General features: G+C 37.0%; 1 protein-coding gene across 3 annotated transcripts in view; it reads left to right on the top strand.

Moving 5' to 3' along the window:
• CTNNA3 (catenin alpha 3) overlaps positions 1-26,752 on the top strand; it is a 1,399,627-nt gene that overhangs the window by 731,934 nt on the left and 640,941 nt on the right. For all 3 annotated transcript variants that reach the window (XM_080687956.1, XM_080687955.1, XM_080687954.1), the window contains exons 8-9: positions 111-191; positions 12,061-12,213. In XM_080687956.1, the coding sequence (XP_080544082.1) occupies positions 111-191; positions 12,061-12,213 (234 nt within the window). The remainder of the gene's footprint in view (positions 1-110; positions 192-12,060; positions 12,214-26,752) is intronic.

Below are 26,752 nucleotides of genomic sequence, written 5' to 3'. Positions count from 1 at the left end.
TATTCTTGAATTTTCAAGCTGTTATTTTCAGAAAATTTAGAAAGCAAATTGTTAAGAGCTAAAGAGTAATTTCATATCATTACTTATGTCATTTTTTTCCTCCCTTGCAGACTGGAAAAAAGGAAAGGAGTAATACCCTGAATATTGCAATAGACAACATGTGCAAGAAGGCAAGAGACCTTCGAAGACAGGTAAGGAAAGAGAGAGACATGGAGACAGAAACACCATGCAAAATGAGCCCTTTTCCATTGCTGGAATATTTATATCTTGTTTTGTTCTTTTAGAATTAATTTAGAACACAAAACAAGAACAATAAATATACCCATTCTACGTTCACACACTTCACCTGTTTTTGTGACAAACATAATGGAGAAAAAAGTGTGTGACTTATTAGTCAGAGTTACATTTGCATGTGACTCTACTTTCGTGGGCTGTGTGATCCTGTGGATAGATTTTATCTCTCGGAGCCTCTCTGAACCTATAAAAAGGAATAAATAATACACAGTAGGGCTGTGAGGATTAAATGAAATTTTTATCAGGGCCTTGTATACAGTCAGTTTTTAGAGAATGTTGGTGAATTGATCTATTACATTAGAAACTGAGTTTATCACCCAGATGCTTACAGCAAACAGCTAGTCATTCAGACACCCTACCAGTTACTCCTTCCAGATCTTTTCAGGATGTGCCAAAAGTTGGTTTCTGTTTAAGTTAAGGCTACTTTTCAAACTTGGGTCATCAGGAGCCTAGGATTAGAAAGGATTTCATTCTATAATTGAGAAGTGCAGTATAATGCCACAAATTAATTTTTTTCTCCAGAAATATGAAGACTTTGCTATTATTTTAGACACTTGCTTTCCATTCCTTTCCACTATTTAAAAACCAGAGTTCTTTTTTCATGCGCAATGCTAACTTGGTCACCATTAACTCATAAAAGAGGGCCAGAAGCTTTCCACTGTAAGCTTTTAATGCAATATATTATTGTAGTTTAATGGGAAGATTTAGTAAAAACGACCTGAGCAATCTTTTAATCCAGAAATAGATTTGGAAAAGGAATAAATAGGAATCCCCAGCCAGTTAATATTAGATGTGTAAAATACAATTTTGAAGCCTGGGAAAAATCCAAAATCTCAACTTTATGGCCTTAATGTGAATTATATTTCTACTGTCAGCACTCAGAATTATGGAATGCAAGAGTTGGAAGGAACTTAGTGCAACCTGTCTTATGATGTAGATGAGAAAGCAAGCCAGTGTGGCCAGGTGATCTCTCTAAGGAGGAAGGGGTACTGCACCTACACCAGGTCAGGATCTACACTGGACTCAGGAACTGTTAACCCCAGAGCCATCCTCCCTGTTGGTTGCTTGGCTTCTATTTTCAGTCTTCTTTAGGATTTCTACCCCACCTGCTCGTCCTAAGACTTGGAAAAGTTGTTCCTAGGAGTTATCAGAAATTTTGTCTTTCATTTCTGTCTCATTCCTCTATGCCTTCAATAAAGTCATGCACAAAGAGTTAATCTACATTTATTATCTCCAAAGCTTTGGAATCATTTTGTAATGTCAAGATAAAGCAATTCCTTGCATGTAGAGTGATCAGATATAGCAAATAAAAGCACAGAATGCCTAGATAAGTTTGAATTTCAGATTAACAACAAATATATTTTAGTATAAGTGTGTCCCAAATATTGCATGGGACACAGTTACATAAAAAAATAGTTGTCTTTACCTGAAATTCAAATTTAACCAGGAATCTTGTATTTTATCTTATAATCCTACTTGAGTTTCTACCTCACTATTGTCAGTAAGATATAGAAAGAGCATGAGGGTTACTAATACAGGCAGTCTTCGGGTTACGTTGGACTCGACGTATGTTGTTTTGTGGTTACGTCGCCGTCTCCCATTTATTTATAAAAAAGTTCCATCATTTCGACGTATGTACATATGTGCTTTATGTTTTTTATTATTTATTTACCACAAGTAAAGGTCAGGAATCGTTACCTTTCTTTTAATTTTTTTTTTTTTTTTACTGTGTCACTTCATTACTGCTGTGTATGTGCTCCATATGAGTGATGTAGGTGCTTACATAGGTGGGTTCCGCCTTACGGCGAAAATCGCGTTACGTCGCGCCATAGGAACGGATCCCGACGTAACCCGAGGACCTACTGTAATCTTTCTCAGAGAAAGGAAATGTTCCCAGCTTGTAGAGAACTGTTGTGTTCCAGAGGTATGAAAATTTCTTGTGGTGTCACGGGTCAACATCCTCATTGCTTTGAGTAAGTATTGCTGCTGAACAAACCACCACAAATGATAGCAACCATTTTATTACGTTCACGATTCCACAGATTGGCTGGGGGTCAGCAAGGCCACTTCTGTGGTGTTTTTACTGTGGTCTCCCATGCAGTGGAAGTCACATGGTGGCTGTGTCTGGGTTCAGAGCTGATTTGAGGCCTCAGTGCCTCTTATTTCCTCTTCCAATGTAGTGTCTAATCTCCTAGGCCTTCATCTTGTGGCTTCTCCAGCAGGGTAACCTGGACTTCTTACATGATGTTTCAGTGCTCCAAGAAAGGCCTGGAAGCTACCAGGCCTTCTTAATGCCTGAGCTCCAAAGTTACTAGAATGTTGTTTCCTCCACATAATATAGATTGAAATAGTCACCAACCCTGCCCCAGGTTAAGAGGAGCAAGGAAAAGCAATATCTCTCATGGGAGAAGTGGCATGAGTGCATAGGAAGGGGTGGGCTCATCGGGAACTGTCTTTAGACACATCCATGGTCTTCAATGTCAGTGAGGTAGTTGCTATGATTCATTCTCAGTATCCTTATTTGCCCTTCCAGGACCTCACTTTTTATCCTGATGTTTGGCTTCAGGCAAAAAATAAAAACGAGTTTAAACAGTAATGTGAGTCATCTCCACCTCTTCTTCTTCTTGCAAAATTTATCCAGAAGTTTGGTTTAAGCATCTTAACTCTTTCACACAGGAAGGAGAAAGCTACTACCCTTGAAATGTTTTTCTTTAGAATATTTAATGTTCATCTCTTGTTATAGATGTGTTGGTTTTTAGTAAAAAATAAAACAGAATCCATCTTTCTGCCCATTGGTCCTACTCCCCTTGCTTCCCCATGCCTTGTCAATCAGCAACACAGAAACGTTTTAACATTGGTTCAAAGAATCATTGAATTTCCTCTGTGAGGAATGAGAAAAATTGCTTAGACATATCCAGGGAGAAGCAAATTATACATTTTGGGGCAACAAGATGAAATGTCATAGGAGGTGACTTAGTGTTTATTTACTTCAACACTCTTGCTCTGTGACTTGAGAACAAAGACAAAAGTCCTTGGCATGGTGTTCCAGATTCTCTGTAATTTGGCTCTAACTTAATCCCCATAATTCTTAATGTTCTTTCCCCTTCTACTCACTTTCTCAGTTCTTCTTTCTCACCACAGCAGCAGATTAACCTGTTCTCTGACTAAAAAGTCTCTTGACTTTTCACCAAGTTTTCCATCACCTTTCTCCCCACCCCCAAACACACATGAGTATTTGAATATATGGCTTATTCAACTTGGTGCCTTCCTGGCTCCCCCTATTTCCCCTACCTAACCCCTAATCCACTGAGGAAATTCAAGAGTAACATAAATACTATTTCTCCAATGAAACCTTTGCATTTTTTACCAGCTGGAATTAATCTTTTTCTTCCCAGAGCACTCATAGCATGTGTTATTCTATTATAGCAGTGATCATATTTAGCCAGTATTTCTCTTCCCACTGAATTTTGAATCCTTAAAATGATAGGACATCTCTCATTTAATAAATGCTTTCCAAAGCTCTCTATCAACTGTAGTCCTTACATTATTTATTTTTATCCCTAAAACAAGAAATAATGCCATAGTATTATCTCTATTTCTCAGGTGAGTCAATTTGCAAACATCAACCACCTACCTGGTAGTGCTAACCTTTGAGCCCACATCTATTCAACCTCAGCTCTAATTTGTATGTTCATCTTCAGAACTTTCAGTGCCTAATACCCTGATTTTACTGCCATAAATTATTTTATTTCATATTTATTTGACATGCTTTTATAATTTAAATATTATTCTCCCTTTAGTCTCCTTTCCCATTATTTATTTGAGAAATGCATACCTATTGAAATTCTTAATAAGGGAGGAAGATTTTTAAACCTTTATTTCTTAAAATTTTAAAATAATGAATTTATTCAACATCTATTGTATTATTCAGAGTGAAACACACATTTAGTTTCATTAAAGGCAAGTTAAAAATGTTATGTGTGTATATTGAGAAAAACTTGTTTATTTCTTAAATGCCAAAGTAAGCACTTAGATATGTCAAATAAGACAGCATTCTGGTAAAAAGAAAACAAACAAACAAAATTATAACTTGATTAATTTTTTTAGGTGCTGAATTGCTAAATTGCTATATCCATCTCTTCTTCATGTTGGTAGTACCAATGCCACACTCAGAAAAAAATGTGTAGGATTTATACCTCCTTCTCATCATTCTCATCATCAAATAATATTAAGTGCCCATAAGATACAAGTCCCATTAAATTGACACAGTATGTATATGCTGAATTAATTTTTAGGTAATTTAGTTCCTATTAGTCAATTGAGTTTTGAAAGTTATATTTTACTATTTGATTTAAAATTAAAATGCCATTAATATGCACAAATATAAATTGTCCTAGTTCCCTAAGGATGATTCTTTTCTAAAATACTTTCTCTTCTTTCCTCTATCCCTGACAGTTTCATTCTCTCTGTTCCTTCATTTGGTGGTGGCGGGCGGTGTGGCGCTGGGCTTTCTTACAGTTTTCTCATACAGCTTTCACTTTGGGGTTTTGATTGTAGAGAAATATATTATTTTTTATTTGAGATCCCAAACCACTTACATCAGTGGGAGATAGAAAAATTGATGTCTCAAATCCTTTTATTAAATTGTAGTGAGAAAGATGGAAAGCCCCTCAGTTTGGTTTTGTGCCTGACATCTTTCATACAGGTATTTGTTAAAAAATACATATACCTTTAACTCCTGTTGGCCTCCCACTAACTTCAAATTTTAGTTTTGCATCTTCTAAGGCTTTCTCATTTCTACATTGGCATGCTGGATTCTTCTTTAAAGTTTTTGTCTATCACCTAAATGAAAGGAATGAGTTATTCCATTAGACAGCAAAATAATATGGAAATAAATAAGATAGAGCTGCTTAGGTATTTATATAAGTACTAGAGGCCTGGTGCACGAAATTCATGCACTGAGGGGGGGGGGTCTCTCAGCCCAACCTGCACCCTCTCCAATGTGGGACCCCGCAGGGGATGTCTGACTGCCTGTTTAGGCCCAATCTCCAGTCAGACATCCCTTTCACAATCCAGGACTGCTGGCTCCCAACTGCTCACCTGCCTGCCTGATTGCCCCTAATCACTTCTGCCTGCCAGACTGATCACACCCTAACCACTCCCCTGCCAGCCTGATCGACACCTAACTGCTCCCCTGCCAGCCCAATTGTCCCCAACTGCCCTCCCGTGACAACCCAGTCACCCCCAAATGCCCTTCCCTGCATTTTCTCTCTTTATTAGGTAGGGTTTTTCTTTAACATATTGGACAGCCCTAACTGGTTTGGCTCAGTGGATGGAGCATCAGCCTTCAGTCTCAAGGGTCCCAGGTTTGATTCTAGTCAAGGACATGTACCTTGGTTGGGGGCACATACTAAGTGGGGAGTGTGCAGGAGGCAGCTGATTGATGTTTCTCTCTCATAGATGTTTCTAGCTCTCTATCCCTTGCCCTTCCTCTCTGTAAAAAATCAATAAAATATATTTTAAAAAAAGAGAAACCTTTAAGATTCCTCCATATCTGCCCTGCTGGTGTGACTCAGTAGTTGAGACCCCAGGCTGCCGCCGCTGGGAGGGGATCGCACCGTGGGGGTGCATGCCCCTCCCAGGCTGAGACCCTAGTCCAGGCTGCCACCACAGCCAAGGGTATCGCACCGTGAGGGTGTGCGCCCCACCCAGGCTGAGACCCCAGGCTGCCGCCACTGGGAGGGGGTCGCGAAGTGGGGAGTGAATTTTTTTTTTTTTTATATAGGGTCAGGAGAGCCTCTGGGCAGCATTCCGCCAGGCTACTTACTCTGCAGGCTCTCAGCGGTAGCCCTCCCTGTGACTGGGGAACTCCGGCAAGTATGAGAGGACTGGGCGTCGCCATCTTGTGGCTATGGACACCGGCCATTTTTGTCGCGGAGTGATGGTTAATTTGCATATTACTATTTTATTAGATAGGATAAATGACAGTGTAATTTAAGTGAAAAATATCCCATATGAATATGTTAGAACATAAAAGAAAATTATTTAGCATAGCATTCAAGGCCTTCATGTCTTGTCCCTAATATGTGTTTCTAGTTCCATCTTATAATAATTCCTCTTTCACAGTTGCCATATCCAAGGGCAGAATCAAACCCAGTGGTGTGCAAAGCAGAAGTGGCAAAGTGTGATTGTCAATAGGTAGTTTATGTAAAACATTGGAGTCTGTTACTTGGCGTGTAACCAAACAACATTCACATCAGATAAACATGTCAATTTTATATTGAAGTCTTCAGAAAGCAGATCCTGAGACTGGGGCCTTACTACAGGCAGTTTATTTGGGAAGTGAAACCAAGAAGCAATTGTATGAGACCATGAAGTGTAAGAGAACAGGTAGGAACGGAGGAAAGTATATGCTATTGAGGCTGCCGCTATAAGCAACAGGAGCTTAAGGACCACTGAGAAGGCATATAATGCCTTCCAGAATTGCCTGACCAATGGAGGGAGGCTGGGATTTTATCCAGCAGCTCCCTTCCCAATTGGTTGAAGGTTGCTCCCAGTGGTGTTGACTCTTCAGAACTTCTAGCCCAATTGTACTTGGGCTAAGAATCTTACAGAAACTTGGAGCAGGCCCTGAGAAAGAACAACAGAGAGAAGCATGGAATGCACTCAAGGTGGGATGTCTTCAGAGGACTTGGATCTGTTCCCCACAGCAAGAGCTGAAATCAGAGACAGGTCCAGAGGATGAGATGTAAAGCAGCAGATGCCTCTCATGTAGTCCATAATCATAGCTATGAATGTGATGCTACTAGTAAATAATCAGGAATCAGCAAGATAGACAAAATTTAGTGAGAAATTTATGGTTTGAATGCATTAATTATGCTGTTTATTGTTTGCATGGCTTAAGATGCTCTCAAAACAAAAGTTATTTTCCTGCCTGCTGTGTGCTACCTCTTAAAGGCATCATTCATGTCTAGCACAAGTCACCAATTTCTGTCTATTTTATTGTTATATTTTATTCTTTTTGTCTTACTTTGTCATTTTTGCCTAAAATTCTTTCCATTACCTTTATTGAACTCAATGAGATCTTATTTCAATCCTCAATCTACCACTATGTCCTAGTAACACTAAGTACTTGTGATACCCTGAGGACCTTCTATTTTCTTTGCTTATTATAGTCTCTATTCTTAGAATGTTGTATTTCCTACTTCCTATTCAGCTTTTAAAATGGAATACATGTATTTCATTTTTACTAAAGCCTTGTTCACCATGATAATCAGTGTACATTTTCTCATTTATTCTTTTAAAGGTACTCATCATACTCTTTGTGCATTTCTCACTCCCTAATAGTTACCCTTTTTCACCCTGACATTCCTCAGGTTGCCTAGAAGGGTGCCTTGCCCTTAGGCAGCTCAAAATGCATTTGTTAATTTGAATGAATGTACAATTACAGAATAGAAGATTTATTGTGTTCATTATATTTGACATTATATTATGTCAGGTAATTTTAGCCTATTTTCCAACAGAATTTTGAAAACATTGGCATAGAATTATTTGGAAGCTCATTTTCCAGTCCTAGTCTTGTTCTACTGAACATAATACCACAAATATGTGGTACACCTTTTCTCATTTAATGTGTTATGTAGTTAGCAACATGCCTTACAAAATGCAAAAAAAATTGCTCCTAATTTGATTTAGTTTTTTAAAAAATAATTTAGCCAAAGAGTTCATTTATTTATTCTGTAATTAAGAGTAAATTGGATGTACCTTAAGTCTCACCTTTGTAATATATTTTAACACTTGTATATGGAATAAAGGATTGATTTGATATCTGGGAAAATATAGTTGAAAACCTTAAAAAATAAAAAAAGAACAGGGAGTAAGGACCATTAAAATGAAGGTAAGACAAAAGGTAGTATCACAGACCATGGAAGAAGATGGCTATAATTATTTAAGTATTTACAAAAATTGGCACAATGTGCGACAATTGTTATTCTCCATCTCCCTAGATTTTTTGTATGATGATAGATCAAAATGTATTGTTTTTAAAGCACAAGAGGACAATTTGACTTTCTGTGTATAGTAGTAGATGGGAAAAACATCAAAGTCTTTTATATGAGAAACAATCCCTCTTTAAAACTGTCTTGATATAGTTGATACCAAGTCTTGCTTCTTCATGTCCCAAATTACTAAAAATACATTTATTCTCTCTTGTCTCCCATTTATTCTTCAAATCACAGCAAAAGGACTCCTGCTTCAACTTTTCCAGGATTATGCTCACTAAGTTTTCAGCAGGAACCTGTTAGTGGTCCAATCCAATAGACAAGTCTTGGTTATTTTCATTTAACTTATCTTTAAAATTAGATTTGGAAACCTATTATCTTCTTGACATCTCCTTGCTGCCAGTCTCCTAGTTAGTTTCCTTTATTGTAATACTTAATGACTCACTTTTCCACTGGATTATAAAGAAACATGCAATTCCACCTTGACATTTTTTACAACCTTGCTCTTGGTAGAAATCTAAAGAATGGTGTTCAGTATATTTGTTGAATTGAATCAAATAGAAAAGAAGATTCAAGTTCATAATGTGGGTATTATAATTGCGTTTGGTACAATAAGTTTATCTGAAGAGCACTGACACAGAGATTTATTTGAAAGTTTCTCCTTTATATGTTCTTTGATTAGGCCATGACACAAACAGTGTAGTGATGGCCAGGGGGAGAGGGAGGGGATGCGTGGAGGTGGGTAAAGGAGTTGAGGATTGTGGACATCTGTAAGAGTGTCAACAATAAATTTTTTAAAAGTTTCTCCTTTAGTTTTTTGGCCATTTGCTCTCATCATCCCAGTCTCTTTTTTAGGTTTTACTCCTCCATCTGCATGACTCCCATAAATGGTACTATTTATTTTTTTTAAATATATTTTTATTGATTTTAGAGAAGAAGGGAGAGGGAGAGAAAGATAGAAACATCAATGATGAGAGAAAATCATTGATCAGTTGCCTCCTGCTGGGGATCAAGCCTGCAACCCAAGCATGTGCCCTGTCTGGGAATCGAACCACTTGTGCCCTCCTGGTCCATAGGTGGACGCTCAACCACTGAGCCACACCAGCTGGGCAAATGTTATGATTTCCTAGGATTTTATTTTCTGACATATTCTCACTGTGAGTGTCTCTCTCTATGATCCTGTCCACCTCCTTGGCTTAAATTGCCTCCCATATGTTTGATGGCTTTCAATTGCATACCTGTAGTGCTGATCTTTTTGCTCTCCTCTATGTGTCCTGGTTACAAATAAAAGAAGAAAAGGATGAAGGGGAGAAATTGTCACTTAAAACGGTTCCCCTTCTGAGAGATTCCTTCTACTTTTATGTATCCCGAACTAGTACTACTCATAGTTCCCAGTTCAAGTGTTAACTTATGATTTCTTGCCTGACTTCCTCAGTTCACTCTTTATGGAAGTCAAATACATTGGCCATTCACTCTGTTTGCCTTGTAACCCCTTAGTACTCTACACCCTGTCCTAGTAAGTTCTCAGTAAATACTAATTAGTTGTCATTAGTGATTTGCCTTTCTGCATACTAAATAGAAGTTTTCCTACAGCCTTTGTGAAATTGTTGGTAGCCAGAAAATTTCACAGTTCTGAGCAAGTTCAACTATCTTAGGCAGAGGTATTTTTCTCTCAGAAATCTATAATTATTATGGACTAGTGGCCCGGTGCACGAATTCATGCACATAGAAAGGAAATTATTAGAAGAAATATTTTAATATCGCTATTCACCCTTTCTTTATAATGGAAATGTCAACCAAATTCACGATCGACAATGATAGATCAAAACACACGAGTGCGATTGGCGCCAGCAAGAGCTTTATATGTATCGTGCATGCATGAGTCAATTTAGCCTTTTATATATATAGATAAACTTGCTTAATTAGACCTGCTTTCTGATGAAGCTAAACTTTTTCCAGCCCAACCCAACTTCTCTTTCAGGTAATTGTCAGCAACACAGCAGTAAATATCAACACGAAGCAGATTATAGATCACACAGGGAAAACAAAGGATAAAATATTTAACCGCAGCAGTCTTTGACTATATTTTGCACAGTGAGAAAACCTGAAGTCATTTTCAAGGTCCACCATTTCTTACTTCTTTCAGTTGGGTCAAGTTTCTAAGCTTTCTAAATCTCGTTTTCTGGCTAATGAAAATAGGATTCCACCGAGTCACCTATCTATTTACTCCAGGACTTCGGTGAGGATCAAATGAGATGAGGCAAGGGAAAGAGCTTCACAGACATTTGGTTAAAGTCTGAAATGTTTCCACCTGACTATAAAAGCAAGCTATGATCCTGGGCTGAAGAAACTCCAAGGAGGCTAGTCGTCGCTAGGGAGAAGAAGCCAGCGTTGCTACATGATGTCATTACCCAGCACCCACAGCCACCGTTTCTGGGCTGAACAGGTGGCCGCATTTTGCGCCATGGGGTCTCAGCAGTGTTGCCTGCGATTTGGTGGGCTGTTATTCCAAATGAGATGAGGCAAGGGAAAGAGCTTCACAGACATTTGGGTGGTGGGAGGGCCTGTGTCCCACTTGGGGGAAGCCGAGTGTTGTTTTGTGGGTGCCAGGTCCGCGGTACCATTTCTCTGTAAATAGCCAGTGCACGTCATGGAAGCTCCTGTGTTGAGCATCTTCCCCTGGTCGGACCGTTGGTCACTTAGCATATCAGCCTTTTATATATATAGATTCATTTTTCTAAATGAAAGAGAGAATATATTCTTTTTTATGTAGCTGCATCATTCAACTCATTTAAAGTGTATTATTATCTCTTATGTAATCCAAAACTAGGTTAAGTGTCTATTGGTTTAAAAAAATACCCTAAAATATAATTTTCACAAAAGGCAAATTACAAATTTCCTGTTTAATAGCTATTCACTTCTATGTTTTATTGTATAGAGATTATTAGTGTAAATGAGGAGGTGATCAAAAAACTCTGGGGCCATTCATAGTCATTGAAATTGTTAATGAAACATTTCATGATATTGTGATCCTTAAGGCTTCAATATTATATAAATTCCATTTATTAATTTTCTAACACAGTTCTAAATTTTTGGAACTATCTGCTGAGTACAGTAATTGCCATTGATTGTCATTTATAAGCTTATACATAATCTAATTTAAAGGAACTAATTGTAGCAGAATGTTACACTTGTTTAATAATTTAAGGTGTGAGGGCAAGAACAATTAATGCAAATGAAGAAAATTGGACATCACACTCATTTATTATTCTCCTTGCTCTATTAATCTATTATCAACTGGCATAATCGGTGATCTAACTTGGTTTAATTACCATAAAGTCTACAATTTAGCTAATCAAAATTTATCAGTTCCTCCAACAAGGTAGAAAACATTTCATAATTTTGTAATTATGAAAATACATGATGTACAATGTTGTTTGTACATGTGCATAAACATTATAATAGGTCAATTTCTTAAAGGAAAAAATGAAGTATTATCACTTATAATCTGACTTCTGGGATAAATACAACTAAAGGAAAAATTAGTGACTTTTGAGAGCAAGAGAGCTATTGCTCCCTAATATTTTCTCCAATATATGGCTTGTTTTAGCTTTGTAAGTGACATACATACACAGTCATAAATATGACTTTCGGGATTGTGCAAAAAATATATAAAATTTTGTAGCTACTGAGATTGTAAAACTACAAAATAACCTGAACTATTTCCTGATTTTTAAAAAAGCATGGATTTTCTGTTTCTTTTCAGCTCCGTAAGGCTATTATAGATCATGTGTCAGACTCCTTTCTGGATACGACAGTCCCACTTTTGGTTCTCATCGAAGCTGCCAAGAATGGTCGGGAAAAGGAAATAAAAGAATATGCTGCGATATTTCATGAACACACCAACAGGCTTGTAGAAGTAAGTGTGCTAGAATTTTAACTACTCTATGTATGGCAGAATGAGGCCTTCATTCCTCATTTACAATCAAATTATACTTAAATAATGTCTGAGAACTTTTATTACCAATGAAGCAGAGTTGGGCCAAGGTAATATAGAGGTATATATGTCAAACTGTATAAACCATTCCCCATTGGCTGGGAAAATGAGCAATTTATTTAGAAAGAGCTATGAAACTATAATCAATATTTTAAATGACTATTTTTTTTCAGAGCTACACAAATAAGCTTGTTAAATGCAGATACTTTGTTCTATCCTTACAAATATTTTTCCATTATAACTTAAAAGTATCAAAGATTCTATCTCATGCTAATTTTTTCTACCATATTTTCATGGCTGTATTACTCCTTTAGCCTTTCAAATAATATTCCACTATATAATGTGACTATAGAACAAGAATGTAGGATATATAGGGGTAGAGAGTTCCAAGTAATTAAGTATAGTTTATTGGACTGGTCCATGTCTTAGTTGGAGCAAAAGGAGATGATAAAACTTAATTACTCCTACTTACAAATGAAAACATTGAGATGCTCCATGATTTGGGAGACAGGGTGGCATATTGTTCCAGGAACCATGAAGGGCTAGGTGATTCCCAGGAGACACATAATGGAACCTATTGTATTATGGGCATCAAAATGCATTTTGATGCCCATAATACAATGCCCATAATGTGACAGTGTTCACAGGGCTGGGAACCAGTGGCAGGAAGGGATAAATGTGATTGACCACATCCATATACCAGAAAGAGATACTGCTGGTGCCCATCAGAATGACTGTATCAATTGTAAAGGCTAGTGTCTATTGTCATTGTAAGTGCCCATGCCATACTGGTTATTAAAGGTTTAGACGGTCTTGCCTTCCTAAACTGGCTATGAACACTGGTGTAATATGTGTTTGGGGGCCCAAATTGCTTGTAAACCTTGTGTTAGAAATAGTCACCATCTGGATTAGAATCACAGCTTTCGATGTAGCATATACTAATATATAGGACTTTACCAACCTCTTTAATGTGGGTCCACTGGAAAGGGAATTTCTAAAATGGCTAGCACTTGTACTATAAGCTCTCTGAATCCCAGTCTTCACATCTCAAAAATGAAAGGAATTGATAAATAGATTGCTAAGAACACATCAGGCCTAAATCTTCTCCACCTTCAATTTTGACATGTCTTTTGAACTTGTCAAGAATTCCATGAAACAGGGCAAGGTTACAATTCTCCTTGGCCTTATATGGAAATAAAGGTACAAAATCCAAACCAAGTTAATTAGAGTCAGAGCTGGTTTCCAGATTTGCAATTTTTAACTAGTTAGTTCAATTACTTATCATTTACCTGCTTTTATTTATTCCTTCTTATCTTCATTCCTCCAATATTTATTAACTATTTCAACAGGAAAGTGTTCAAAGTAAGAGAGCAGCGCAGAGGGAGCAGGTGGTAAAAGGGACCCAACTGAGTGTAGCCCCCCAAGATTTGTAAAAGTTTTGACTAAAAATCTGTTCTCCAAGATGAGGGCATAAAAGTAACTTTTTGGTGAAATATTCTGAAAGTAAAAGTTTCTGCTAATAAAATTGCATCCCTATTTCTATTTCTTAGTTTAATATTTCTATGAAATAGAAATCTCATGAGGTGCTCAGTGAAGAAGGACTCCTTGATCACATAATTTGGGGAAAGAAAGTTTATTCTCTTGGATACTTTACATTTCTGAAAAATCTAGAGTTCAAGAGACATCTTTAATGTGTTATGGTTTCCCCAAATCAGTTTAGTTAAGGAACTCTTTCATTCACTTTTTACTAAGTTAATGTTTTCAATGAACAACCTTATTCTATTACCTAATAATGGTCTTTTGTTATGTAGGCAGAGCTTTTAGGGTCTGCTTTAAATGTTTAAGAATTTTGAAAATTATGTGTTTTATGTGATTATTAAAAGAAAAGATTTTGGAATTTTGAGCTACTAGGAGACTGAGAATGAGTCTAATTTAACTGTGCATGTTCCCGTAACACTTTTTAAGATTATGCTAGAATTGGAGTTTTCTGGTTCTATATAGAAGCTGGTCTAAGTTTCATTTTCAGTTCCATTTAGCTTTTACTACAAAATAGATCATCCCCAAACTTAGTGTATTATTCATTCTCGCACTGATTTGTGGGTTGACTGGGCAGAGCTGGGCTATTCTCACTTAGAGTCTCTCACTTGATTGCTATTAAATATTGGCTGGTGCCCTAGCTAGGTCGTTCAGTTGGTTCAGAATGTTGTGGGTTCGATTCTAGATCAGGGCACTTACCTATATTGTGGGGTAGAGTCTCAATTCAGGCACCTACCGCAACCCTTTGATATTTATCTTCTCTCTCTCTCTCTCTCTCTCTCTCTCTCTCTCTCTCTCTCGATATAATATATATATATATATATATATATATATTTGAAATATATCCTCACGGGAGGATATGCTGAGAATGTAGCCCTTCAAGGGTTTGACTAGGCTAGACATACAAGATGGCACATTCCCATAACTGAAAGTAATGTTAGCTGTCTTCTGGGACCTTAGCTGTGGGGTGTTGAGTGGAGCACCAATACATGATTCTGAGATGAGCAGTCCTAAGAGCAAGCCAGACCCAGGAAGTAGAAGCTGACATTCTTTTAAGGGCTGGGACAGAAAATGGCAGGGTTCCTCTGGGTTTTATGGGTCAAAGCAATCACAGAGCCTGCCCAAAGACAAGGAGCGGGCAGCAGGTGGGGGCATGAGACTCCACTCTGGGCTTCATTTTCTTTATCTATAAAGTAAAGGTTTTTTAAAAAAGGTAAGAGCCAAGGCCACTAGCAATTTCTAAACTTCTATGATCCAACAAATACTTTTTAAAATGAGAGAATTCTATTTTTCTAAGAGATAGAGCCATAGGAGAAAATGAAAATGATTTTTAAGTATACCACTTGTACACTGTGTTCTTTATCAAAAAGGAAACAAAAAGAGCACTCCATTTATCTCCCAGGAAAATTATTTTTGAAAGGAAATGTCTAACCAAAACAACAGAGAAAAATCATCATTAATTTATTACAAACATTAAGAAAGAAGTTGGGGAAATAGAGGAACATATACATATCTGTTTCAGAAGACATTCTGAGTTCACTTATAGATTAGTTACCATTCCCCCCGCCCCATTCCCACTTCCTACCACCTCTCTAACACAGACATGCACATATACCCATCTTATTCCCAAGCTGGGCAATTTCACATAGCAAGGCAGAAAGTCTTAGATTCTAAATGGCTTCAAGAAAAAGCTATTTTCAACATGTCTGGGTTTTGATACCTCCACTATGTTTGTCAGAGAAATCTAAAACCAGTGACCTTGTTGAAACAAAACTTAAATAGGAAAAAACAAAAAGTTCACTTTTAAAGAATTCCTTTCAGATCTTTGAAGAAAAACTCCATGCTGTTAAAAGAAACACTTTAGATAATGGTTAATGTGTAACTTTTACAAAAAAAGATAGTAAAAGGTAGAACTGAACACAAAGCACAAAAACACCAACCATTAAGAAATTATATGGGTAATAAGTAGAAAACCCAAAGCATTTGGATGTTGGAGGAAAAAAAAATGGGAATAAGGAGAAAACTGGCCAATAATTAGGCTTGAACATTCCTATTCTCTAGCAGAGTCATGGCTGAGGTCTCCTGTTATATTATCATATAGTTTGCATAAAATTATAAAATGATCATATGTAGTACCAATAATTGGAGAACCTAGATCCTTGTGACTGATTTTATTTTGTTATACTGAACTAAGTAGCTATTATGCAAAGCTGCTCCCACTTTGAACATCCAACTTACTCCGTATTTTTTGATCCACCACGCCACAGTGGGAAGGAGAAGCAGGAATCAAGAAGCTGGCATTTTGAAAGTCATCTTCACTTAGTGATTAGCAATTAATGACAAATGTGCTCATTGAATTATTCTTTCAAGTGCTTTGATCTTGCACACATAGTTACTTAGAGCACCAGGAACTCTACTGGCTTTAATCAGTAATACCTATTAAACAGGAAATTTAAAATATTAATTTTATCTTAAAAACAAAAATATCCAGTAATTCTGGGGAGTAGGGTTTTTATCTTTTATCATTCTGAGCCTTCTTGAATGATAGCAGTCTTTACAGCTAGTGCCAAATAAATCTGTATTGAATGAAGGAACACATTCCTAACAACAACTCAGTTCTCATTCTCTCTAAAAACTTGACTTTGGGGAATTTCCGTAACTGGACTTGAGATATATGCCTGAGTCCAATTATTTAGTAGAGTACCTACCTACTCTACTGCACATGGATACCTTAAAATTCTTCCTTGCAGTGATTTAGAAGATGCCTTTGCCATTAATTATCAAGAGCAGGCACTATAAACCCTGCTCCAGATTTTTGCTCAGGAGTTTGTGGCAATTTAACAGCATCTTTAAAGGACTTTGCCCACTCTTAGAGGTATAATCTGTAACTTAAATGTGGTGATACAACTATTATTCAGAAGAATAATTGTCATTATATTCAACAAATGTATTATTTATTAGAAGAGTCATATAATAAATAATACATATTTCTCTAAAATTAATTTTAAAACTCCACTATTATTTTTGAATCATAGTTTACTTTGTTCTCAGAAAAATCAGTTCATGCTGACACTACAGTTGCTACCACCTACACCAGTAAAATTTCAGTTTATCTCATGGATTTTAGCATGTTAATTATTATTAGCTCTGGCAGTGCTAATGATCTAGGCCTGAAAATGTTCTATGAATTAAAGAAGTTTCTCTGTGTGAAAAGCCAGCTTCACCAGTGCTTTGACTTACTCATCAAAAATTCATCTGTGTTCATGCACCTTATTTTAGTAAGTTTCATGGGAGCCTTTCATCAAAAAAGAAAAAAAAGTGGGTGGACATTTAATTATAATACTTCCTTCCAACCTACAAAGCTGATTGTTCCCACTCACAGAATGGTGAGCCAGATTTAGCCAAGCCCCAGCGCCAAGAGGTAGGGCTTTAGAGGGACTCTTGCTGTCTTACAAAAGGTGCTTATTGTTCTCTGCTCTACTGATACCTTTGCCTATTGATAGATGCTGTTCAGTGTCGCACATTGCTTGAATTGATCATCTGCTATCAAATAAGGATATGCTCAGTTATCAGTAAATAAAGCTGTTGGAATCCCCTTCCATTTTTCCTCAGTCTCCCTTCAGAAGAAACCAACAAACCCATACTGACAGTTGTACACAAACCAGCAACTTTCTCAGCGAGCGTCTTGGCAGCTCTCCTCTTTTGGAGGAAAGAGAAGTTATAGCTAAGGCAGCAATGCCTTTGCTTATGTGGAATAGAGCACACAGGTGTGACTGCCCACTCCCTGGATTAGAAACCCTCAGCATATTAATCCTCTTTCAGCTAAAAGATGTGATGAAAGCCTAGTGAGTGACCTTTCCATGTTTTAGAGGTTTCTGTATAAATTTTCCATCCATGGTCTTTGGAGTACAGGAAAAGGGTAGTGTTACCATTACAGAAAAGTCAGAGACTTTCCACAATAATCAAGAATAGATATATTTTAAAATATATATATTTTATTGATTTCAGAGAGAGAGAGAGAGAGAGAGAGAGAGAGAGAGAAAGAAACAAAGAAACATCAATGATGAGAGAGAATCACTGAATGACTGCCTCCTGCATCTGTATGCCCACACTGGAAATCAAGCCTGCAACCTGGGCATGTGCCCTGGCTGGGAATGGAACCATGATCTCCTGGTTCATAGGTCGAAGCTCTACTGCTGAGCCATGCCAGCCAGACAGGAATAGAAAATTTTGAATGGAATATTAGTGTTTTGGGATTAAGAGGAGGGAAAAACTATAAGAGTATTATGGGAATTCAGCATGAAGTAAGCAATATTTACATCAAACCTTGAAGACTAGGCAGGAGTTGGATTTGAAAACTAGAACTCCAACTGGCAATAACAGCATGCTCATTCCCGTGTTCCAGAAATCCTAGGAATGAAATCTAGATGGCTAAGTTGGCTAAAGCATGAAGTGGAATAGAGGCAGGTGATAGCAGCTTTGAATATTTGATTGCCAGGGTGAAGAGGTTAGGTTTCATCTTAGGGAACTGGATCCGGGAATGGAGATGGAGTGATGCAGTTGCTTCTCACCAGGGAAGGATTTACAAGGCAGTCATATTTTAAGAGAATATGGGTATGGACTATTTTGCATTTGGATATAAAAATTTTTAACCCCCAACAATTGATTTAATCTCATGAGCACAGTCTGGCATTTAAAAAAAACTTAAAGTGCATTTAAAGTGTAACTTATCATCATACATTAGAGAGAAGAAAATTAGTTTTAACCATGAAATTGAAACAGAAAAGCAAGTGCCTCATGACTTAATTGTACCAGATTGATACTACCCATTAGAAATAGAAGGCAAACCACATACATAATTTAAAATTTTCTAATAGTCATACTAAAAAAATGTAAAAATAAACAGGTAAAACTAATCTCAACAATATGTTTTATTTAACCCAGTGTACCTCAAATATTATTTTGACATGTAATCAATATAAAAACTAATGAAGTATCTTACATTCTTTTTTTGTTCTTAGTCTTAGAAATCTGGTATATATTTTATATTTATAGCCTGTCTTAATCTAGACTGCTCACATTCTAAGTGTATAATAGTCTTCTGTGGCTGGTGGCTATTGGACTAGATAGATGATTAGCAAGTTGAGGACAGGAGTTTATTCATTCATTCATTCATTTATTCATCCATTCAACAATGATATCTCCAGTGCCTACTATGTGACATGTTCCATGCTGGATGCTGGGAATGCTGTCTAGATCCTTTGTTTTTGTTTCCCTAGCCTGCTATATAATAAGTGCAGCATTCAATAAATCATTGTTGAATTAATTGGCATATAAACAAATGAAGTAGAATGTTTATTAATCCTATGGAAAATATTTTTAAAAAATTTTTATTCATTGATTTGAGAGAGAGGAAAGGAGAGAGAGAAAAAGAGAAAGAAAGAGAAAAGAAACATTGACTTGTTTTCCACTTATTTATGTATTCATTGGTTGATTCTTGTATGTGCCCTGACCCCATCAAACACATAACCTTCACATATCAGAACGATGCTCTAACCAACTGAGCTACTCTACCAGGGCTAGAAAATCTTAAAGATGGTAAACAGCTTGACTCATTGAGTGACCTGTGAAAAATGGAGGCAGGTCTGGATTTGAATCCTGGCTTGAAGTCCTTGGAAAAGTCATTTAATATCTCTTGTATGTATCTTGTAAAAGGCATACTCCATTGTAAAGTGGAGATAATAGTAAGATCAGATGGGATGTTGGATTAGTGTACAAAATGCTACATGATGTGGACAGGGCTGTTCAGTGAATATTAGTCTTCTTCCGTTTCCTCTATTTAGCATGTGTGGTTTTTTTTCTTCAAAATTTTATTTGAGAAAAGGTCACTTGAATCTCCAATACATCTAATAAGCAATGGCATTTTCCTTTTGAAAATTTGATTTGATAAGATAATTTCAAATTTAATGTAGCTTTTGGATTTTTGTATTCAACTTCCAAAAATAGAGAAAAGTGTGTTTAAAGAACATTAAAAGGCCAAAAGATGGCATGTGCAAAAGCTCCTGTAGGAATTATGTAGTAAAAATTTGATATATAATTAATTGATGTGTGAAACTTCTCTGAAACCAAAAACTTCCCAATATTATTCTCCATGATGGTATTTGGCCAAGAGTTAACAAGTAAGCATGCCAGCTGACTGACAAGTAAACTCAGGTTTAGAAGCCAAACTTTGTTTTACTCACCAGTCTGATCATGGAATTGGGACTGATCTATTCCTTTTAATCAGTTCACTATTCCATTCAATTAAAAAATATATAGTGAATCCCTACAATGTGGTCTTTTGAGCTCATCTACACTTTAAAACCTGGTTCCATTTATGGTGTTTGTTTTTTAAAAGAGAAGAGTTCTAGTTTTCTGCTTAAGTGATTTTAACAAATCACTAAACCTCTCTGCAATTCAATTTAATTATCTGTAAATGGAAAATGAGGGGTTAAATTTCCTTCTCCATTCCTGGCATTCAAAATTCTAGGAACCAGAGAGTAGAGTTATTTGTTTTATGCATGTAAATAATATGGTCATACATGGAGGAGGCTGGTTAACCAGAAGTATTGGAGGAGTGGGGTTTTTATGGACCTTACAGGACAAAAATAACTTTTTTTGGATAATAAAAAAAGAGAAAAACAATGAAAGAAATTAAAGTCAAATATATAAAGTATTTAGTAATCTGTACCAGCATCAGGCAAAACAGTTTCTACTTATTACCCCATTACATCAATGCTCACAACGAACATTTTGCTGATATGGAAATCCTGGCTGAAAGAAATTAAGCAGCTCTTCTAAGGTCAAACAGCTAATAAATGGCAGAGTAGGGCATCAGCTTGGTTCTATCAATGTCAGAGATTGAAGGAATAAAGGTAGCACAATAAATCTAAGAATGGATGAGCCCAAGTTTTATATACTTAATTTCTTGATGGAGAGAGAAAAAACCTTTCTGAATGCTTTTAGACAAGAGACCTGCTATTAAGTGGATCAAGCTGTGAGAGTTCCAAGAATCTCTAATCTTACACTTTCCTTGCTATAGAAGAAGAAAGCCGGAAGTACACATGAACTCCTCTGTATGCGTTCTTTATAATTCTTAGGTAACTGCTTAGCTCATGCTTAGTTATTAGTCCAGGATGAAAGGCCTACGTGAGATCAGGCATCATTTTCTGATGAGAAAGTACAAGTAGTCCATTTGTAAGTTGGTTGTTTGTTTGAATCTTAGAATATATTTTGCCTTTTAATCGCCATTATGTATACTACTTAGCTTTCTTGGTTAGTTCACCAAAACCTGTTAGTTCCCTAATACAAGTTTAAAATTGCAGAGCATTTTATTAGGAATATTCTTTCTAACCTAAAATGCATTTAGAGGTGCCCCTCCCCATCACTCAGACCCCTCTCAGCCTGTTTTTCAGAGAATCCCCAAGGTAGAGGCAGAGAATTCAAGTGCTTATAGTGGGAAGACAAACAAGTGATGAGAGAAAAGGGAGTACCTATGATGCAATGAAGAACCTCAGCCTACTTTAAGAGATGGACATCAACTCATCCTTGGCCAATAGTTGCTGTGTTTGAATACAGGCTCTGTGTTGTCAGACAGAATTTCTTAAAAGAACCCATACATACAGATTTTAATATAAAAGTATGTTGATTTCCAGTTGTAGACCGTTGAATCAATTTAAAAGAAAATAAAAGCAAAAACACAGTCCCATCACTTGTGCTGGTACATAATGCCAAGGACCACTAGTTTTGCAATCTCTGCTCTAAGGTCAAGTTTTGAAAGACAAACTTCAGCAAGATGGATTTGTGTAAGATATTGGGATAAGATCTGCAGGATGTCATATTAGTGAGAATCAGGTATTGTAGGTAGGGAGGAAAATGCAAGAAAGGAACTTGATTTGGGGAAGTGGGTTTCTTCCAGCTCTCTTTTCAGTAGTAGTTAACCTTGAAAGTGGAGGTGAATTTAAAAGGGTTAAGCACACAGAGAAAATAAACTTTTCCCTCTTATTTTCTCTGCTGTTTGCAAGCAATGCTAGTGTAGGAGTGGGGAGAGGATAAGGGGGATCTTGCCAAAGGACCATTCTCATGTACATTAGGCCTGTTGAAAGCTACAACTGTGTATGTCCAGAAAATCCTTTTCATAAGAAAATAGTTATGCTGGACACTTTCTGCAAGATGAAAGTGTTAGATTTGATGCCTTTAAAGAAATTGTTCTGTTACTGAAAAATGAAGTCAAATTTACTCTGCATTCCATTGATCACTTTGTATAAAGAATAAACAGCATGCAAAGAGACTTGGGTTTTCTAAGTCACTTTGATATTTTTTGAAATTATTCATGGAGTTCCAAAAGAAAAGCAGAATATACTTACAGGTTTGACTTTTGTGCTTTGAATTAGCCCAGTAAATGACTACTACAAATTGTCTTTCTTTTCCCCTATCTTTCACTTAAACTATCTCACTCACCACAACCATCAGTATGGTCAAATTATTACTCATTGTGTCAAAGGAGACTATCTAAAATGGCCTTAATTTTTCTTTGCTAGCAATATAATGTCAAACGCAGTATGTTAGCAAAAAGCCATTTATTCCTCAAATATATATGTACAATCACACACGCACACACACACACACACACACACACACACACATATTTAAAACAGGAGTTGTGCTGGGTGCTGAGGTGAATTCAATCACAGACAGAGAAAACAGACTCTGCCCTATAGGAGCTTATCAACTAACATCAGTGGTTGTCAGGAATTGGGGGAAGGGATGAATAGGTAGAACACAGAGACTTTTTAGGGCAAAGGAAATATTCTGTAAGATACAATTATGATTGAAACAAGTCATTATACATTTGTCCAAACCAGCCTTGGGCAAACTACGGCCCGCGGGCCAGATCCGGCTGTTCTATCCGGTTCTCTTGCTCTCCCCTCCGCTCCTTTACTTTGAATTTATATTAGTTCACACAAACACTCCATCCATGCTTTTGTTCCGGCCCTCCGGTCCAGTTTAAGAACCCATTGTGGCCCTCGAGTCAAAAAGTTTGCCCACCCCTGGTCCAAACCCATAGAATGTAGAACACCAAGAGTGAACCATAATGCAAACTCTGCTTTATCTGATCATTATTAGGATATGGCATGTCAATGTAGGTTCATCAGTCATAACAAAGGTACCACTCTGTGAAGGATGCTGATAGTGAGTGAGCTATGCCTGTGTGAGGACAGGAAGTATATGAGAAATATCTGTATTTTGCACTCAATTTTACCATGAATCTAAAAGTTCTCTAAAACTAAACTTTATCAATTAATTATTTTGTTAATTATTACTTTATTAATTTTTAGAGTTTGATAAAAATGAAAATACCATGGTATAAAGAAAATCTAAGATAATGTTTTATTGGTGAACATAATCATTTGTCTCTGATCAATAGCTGATTAAAATTATCTCAATGTTTTAATATAAACTCTATAGCCAGAATCTCCAGGATATTAATTAGACAAGAGCTATAGTGCATCTGTCACCCAGCAGCCGATCAGATATAAAATATACCCAGGAAAGCAGCCACAAGAGGACATTTACACTCAAATTAGCAGATTTATCTGATTTCAAAAATTCAACTGTTTTTAGCAATACTGGCAAGGATCAGAGGAGAAGCATTAAAGCAGTCGTCTTTTTTTAAAAAGATGACCTTGACGTCAGAGAAAATAGCTATGGGATTGCTTTATGAGCTTGGAAACACACACATGGATCTGACATCGCTGTTTTACATATGCTGGAAGGTTTAGAAGGCTTTTAATCCCCAGATGCATACATTTTATGTTATCATACTTTTCCAATTTCCCAACCCCTTACATTAACTTTTCTTGCTTAGTTTTGGCATGTGGTGATGCTGATGACTTTGATGCCAAAGAAGAGTCAATGAGCTTTGTGGCAAGACCTGACAGCAGGAAGCACAGTCAGCAGATTTTTAAAATAAATGGACTGTCACCATCAATTATTTTGTTTAGAAATCTGAACTGTTGTCAGTATAAGCATCCCATTTGACCTAGAAGCTCATGTCAGTGGGGGGAGGGGGGGCGGGGAAGGGGAAGGGGAAGGGGAAGGGAAGGAGGGGTGGGGAATCCCCTCATTCTGTACCTAATTTTATTATTTTTATCATTGTTATAAACCTTTGTATTCCACAAGAGGAAGATGAATGAGGAAAAGCATAGGGATCACCCAAGATCCATCTGTTTCTATGCTTGTTTCTAAGATACCTTCCTATCTAAGAATTGTAAAAAAAAAACCCACACTGGAGTAATTATTCATCACAAGTGTAGGTGTCCCCTTTTTTGGAGTCCTGTTTTCTAACTTTTCCAGTATACGAAAAGCACATTTCCATGACAATCCAGAATGTCACTTCTGGAATTTGTGGTCAGTCTCAGACATTTCTACAGGGAGCTAATAGTAAAGATGAGACCTGAGATGTGACTGGCAGGTAGGTAGCTAAGTGATGGTGCGTACATCAGTTTTCCATGATTCCGTCTGTTCAGAAGCTACCTACTGAATGGAAGGACTGTAGTGCTGCAGTGAGAGTGTGATCCTACAGGGAATTTTACACGAGCTAGAGAGGTCTCAGGGCTTCTGGGTGTGATCACTTACATCAATGCGGAATTAGCAACTTCCTACTCATCATGTGGCCATGATTAACCACTCAGTCCTGAAGAATTTCCAGCTCATTTTTTTTTTTTTAAGAGTAGGAATGATTTTGTTTATCTTGTTAACAGACTGAATACCTTCTCTCTCCAAGATGAGGACCACAGAAGGACAAATACAAATATTAAGGCCCAAGATGATATAGACACTTTCTAAGCTTGTAAGCAACATTCAAGTACTATAAAATAAAAGTATTTTAATTAGGTTCTGTTCCTGGCTGTGCCACTAGACTGTGAACATTATGCTTTTGGGTAAGTCATCGTCCATCAGCATTTTATTTCTGTTGAGCCTCTATCTTCATTATGTTAATGAATGGAGTATTTTTTTCTCTTGGATAATTGTTTGAGATTATTGACCAAAAATGTATGAAACATGCAATGAATAACCCCTTCGACCATCCACAACTCCATGACCCTGTCTTTCCAGCATGTGCACACACACACCACAATGCATCCACATTCAGCGACATGTAAGAGGAAGGTGTTTAAGGTTGTGGGAACAAACTTTTAAAGATTCACGCCACGGGGATGAAAACAGTTGTGCCAAATTTGACCCCCATGAAGAGCCAAGGGAGGTCTCACTTTAGACTCTCTCTACCTCTGTTTTTATGTGGAGAGACATTGAAGGTGTTTCCTAATATACCTTATGGCAGTGACTGAACTTTGTGATTCAGTTTCCTCAAATGCAAAATGAGGATAATACTGCCTCACAGGGTATTGTGAAGATAAAATTACATGGTTAATGTGCCAGGACTTAAAAGAGAAAAAGAAATGCAGATAATTCTTATAGTAATAGCGATCCTATGCAAGTGCTTTTGTGTGCCAGACAATGTAACAAGCATTATCTCATTTAGATATTATTTGCCTTCTTTTATAGAAAAGGCAGGTTAAGAATGCTCAATCCGCTTACCAATGTCACTCAGTGAGAAGATGCCAGAGCAGGATGGTGTGCACAGGTCTGAATGGATTCAAAGCCCATAATCTTTTTTTTTCCATTGTACCTTTATCAAATATCCTTCTTTGTCTTGACAAATAATTTTGGCCTTGAAACCTATTTTCTCATATTACCTACTAATGTATGTTAGCGTGTAAAATGACAAAATCAACTTTATTACATCTGGTTGAAGAGGAGGAGACAGACAGATAGAAGAGCCTGACAGAACCTGTAATCTGCATTCTTATTTTGCAAATAGGAAAATTAAGGAACGTGCCTAAGGCATACAGATAGTTGGTACAAAGGCAATTTGGCAATTTACCAGAGCCCCCTATTTTAAATACCATTAATATAGCTTATAATCTCATGACTTTTCATAGAGTAATATTGTGTCTTGTCTCTTTAGCTAAGAATATCAGCCCCTAAATTTCTAGCTCTGTGCAGGATCAGATCCTCCACACGTAGGGCATATAGTGGTCATTCCATAACTGTCAACTAAATGGATAAATAAATACACATTCCACCTATGAAGTGTATCCTTCAGAATCAGGCCTGGATTTTAAAGGCTGATGAGCTGACACTCTAGTTCTTTAGCTATTTTGTGCATCTTAACAATGTGTTTCTAAATGGTAGAGTTAATACCAGCAGATGAACTTGTTCTCTGGTGTGATTTTTATCAAGTTTACCGATTGGCCTTAAGCAGTTGTAAAATAACCAAATAGAAAGTAAATCTGGACTTTTCCCATCAAGTTGAAAATATTTAGAGTCTAGCCTGGCCAGTGTTATTCAGTGGTTGAGTACTGGCCTATGAGCCAGGAGGTCACGGTTTGATTCCTGGTCAGGGCACATGCCTGGATTATAGGCTCGATCCCCAGTGATTCTCTCTCGTCATTGATGTTTCTATCTCTCCCTCTCTCTCCCTCTCTGAAATCAATAAAATTATATTTAAAAATATTTAGAGTCTAGGTTGATATTTCTGCAGATCCAAGACTTGCAAAGGCTTGAAACTTGAGGATAACAAAATACATGATGCACTGGAAGGAGGGTCACAGACCTTGTAGTGACTGATCACTAGGTACATGGCGATGGCATGATGAATGAGAACCATGGAGTGCTGAGGGCAGAGCTGACTGTGAACAGGGGACTGAGTTTGTGCCAATCCATATAAAATAAGGAAGCCAGGCTTTTAAATAGTTACTCTCGGCTTTTAAAGAGTTACTATGTTAGTGGGGTTAAAAGAATTTAACACTTAGATTTGAAG

This window comes from Plecotus auritus, assembly GCF_963455305.1.
Source record: "Plecotus auritus genome assembly, chromosome: 9".
Lineage (NCBI taxonomy): Eukaryota > Metazoa > Chordata > Mammalia > Chiroptera > Vespertilionidae > Plecotus > Plecotus auritus.
Note: the sequence above shows the minus strand (reverse complement) of the source record. Positions and strands in the feature narration are given on the sequence as shown.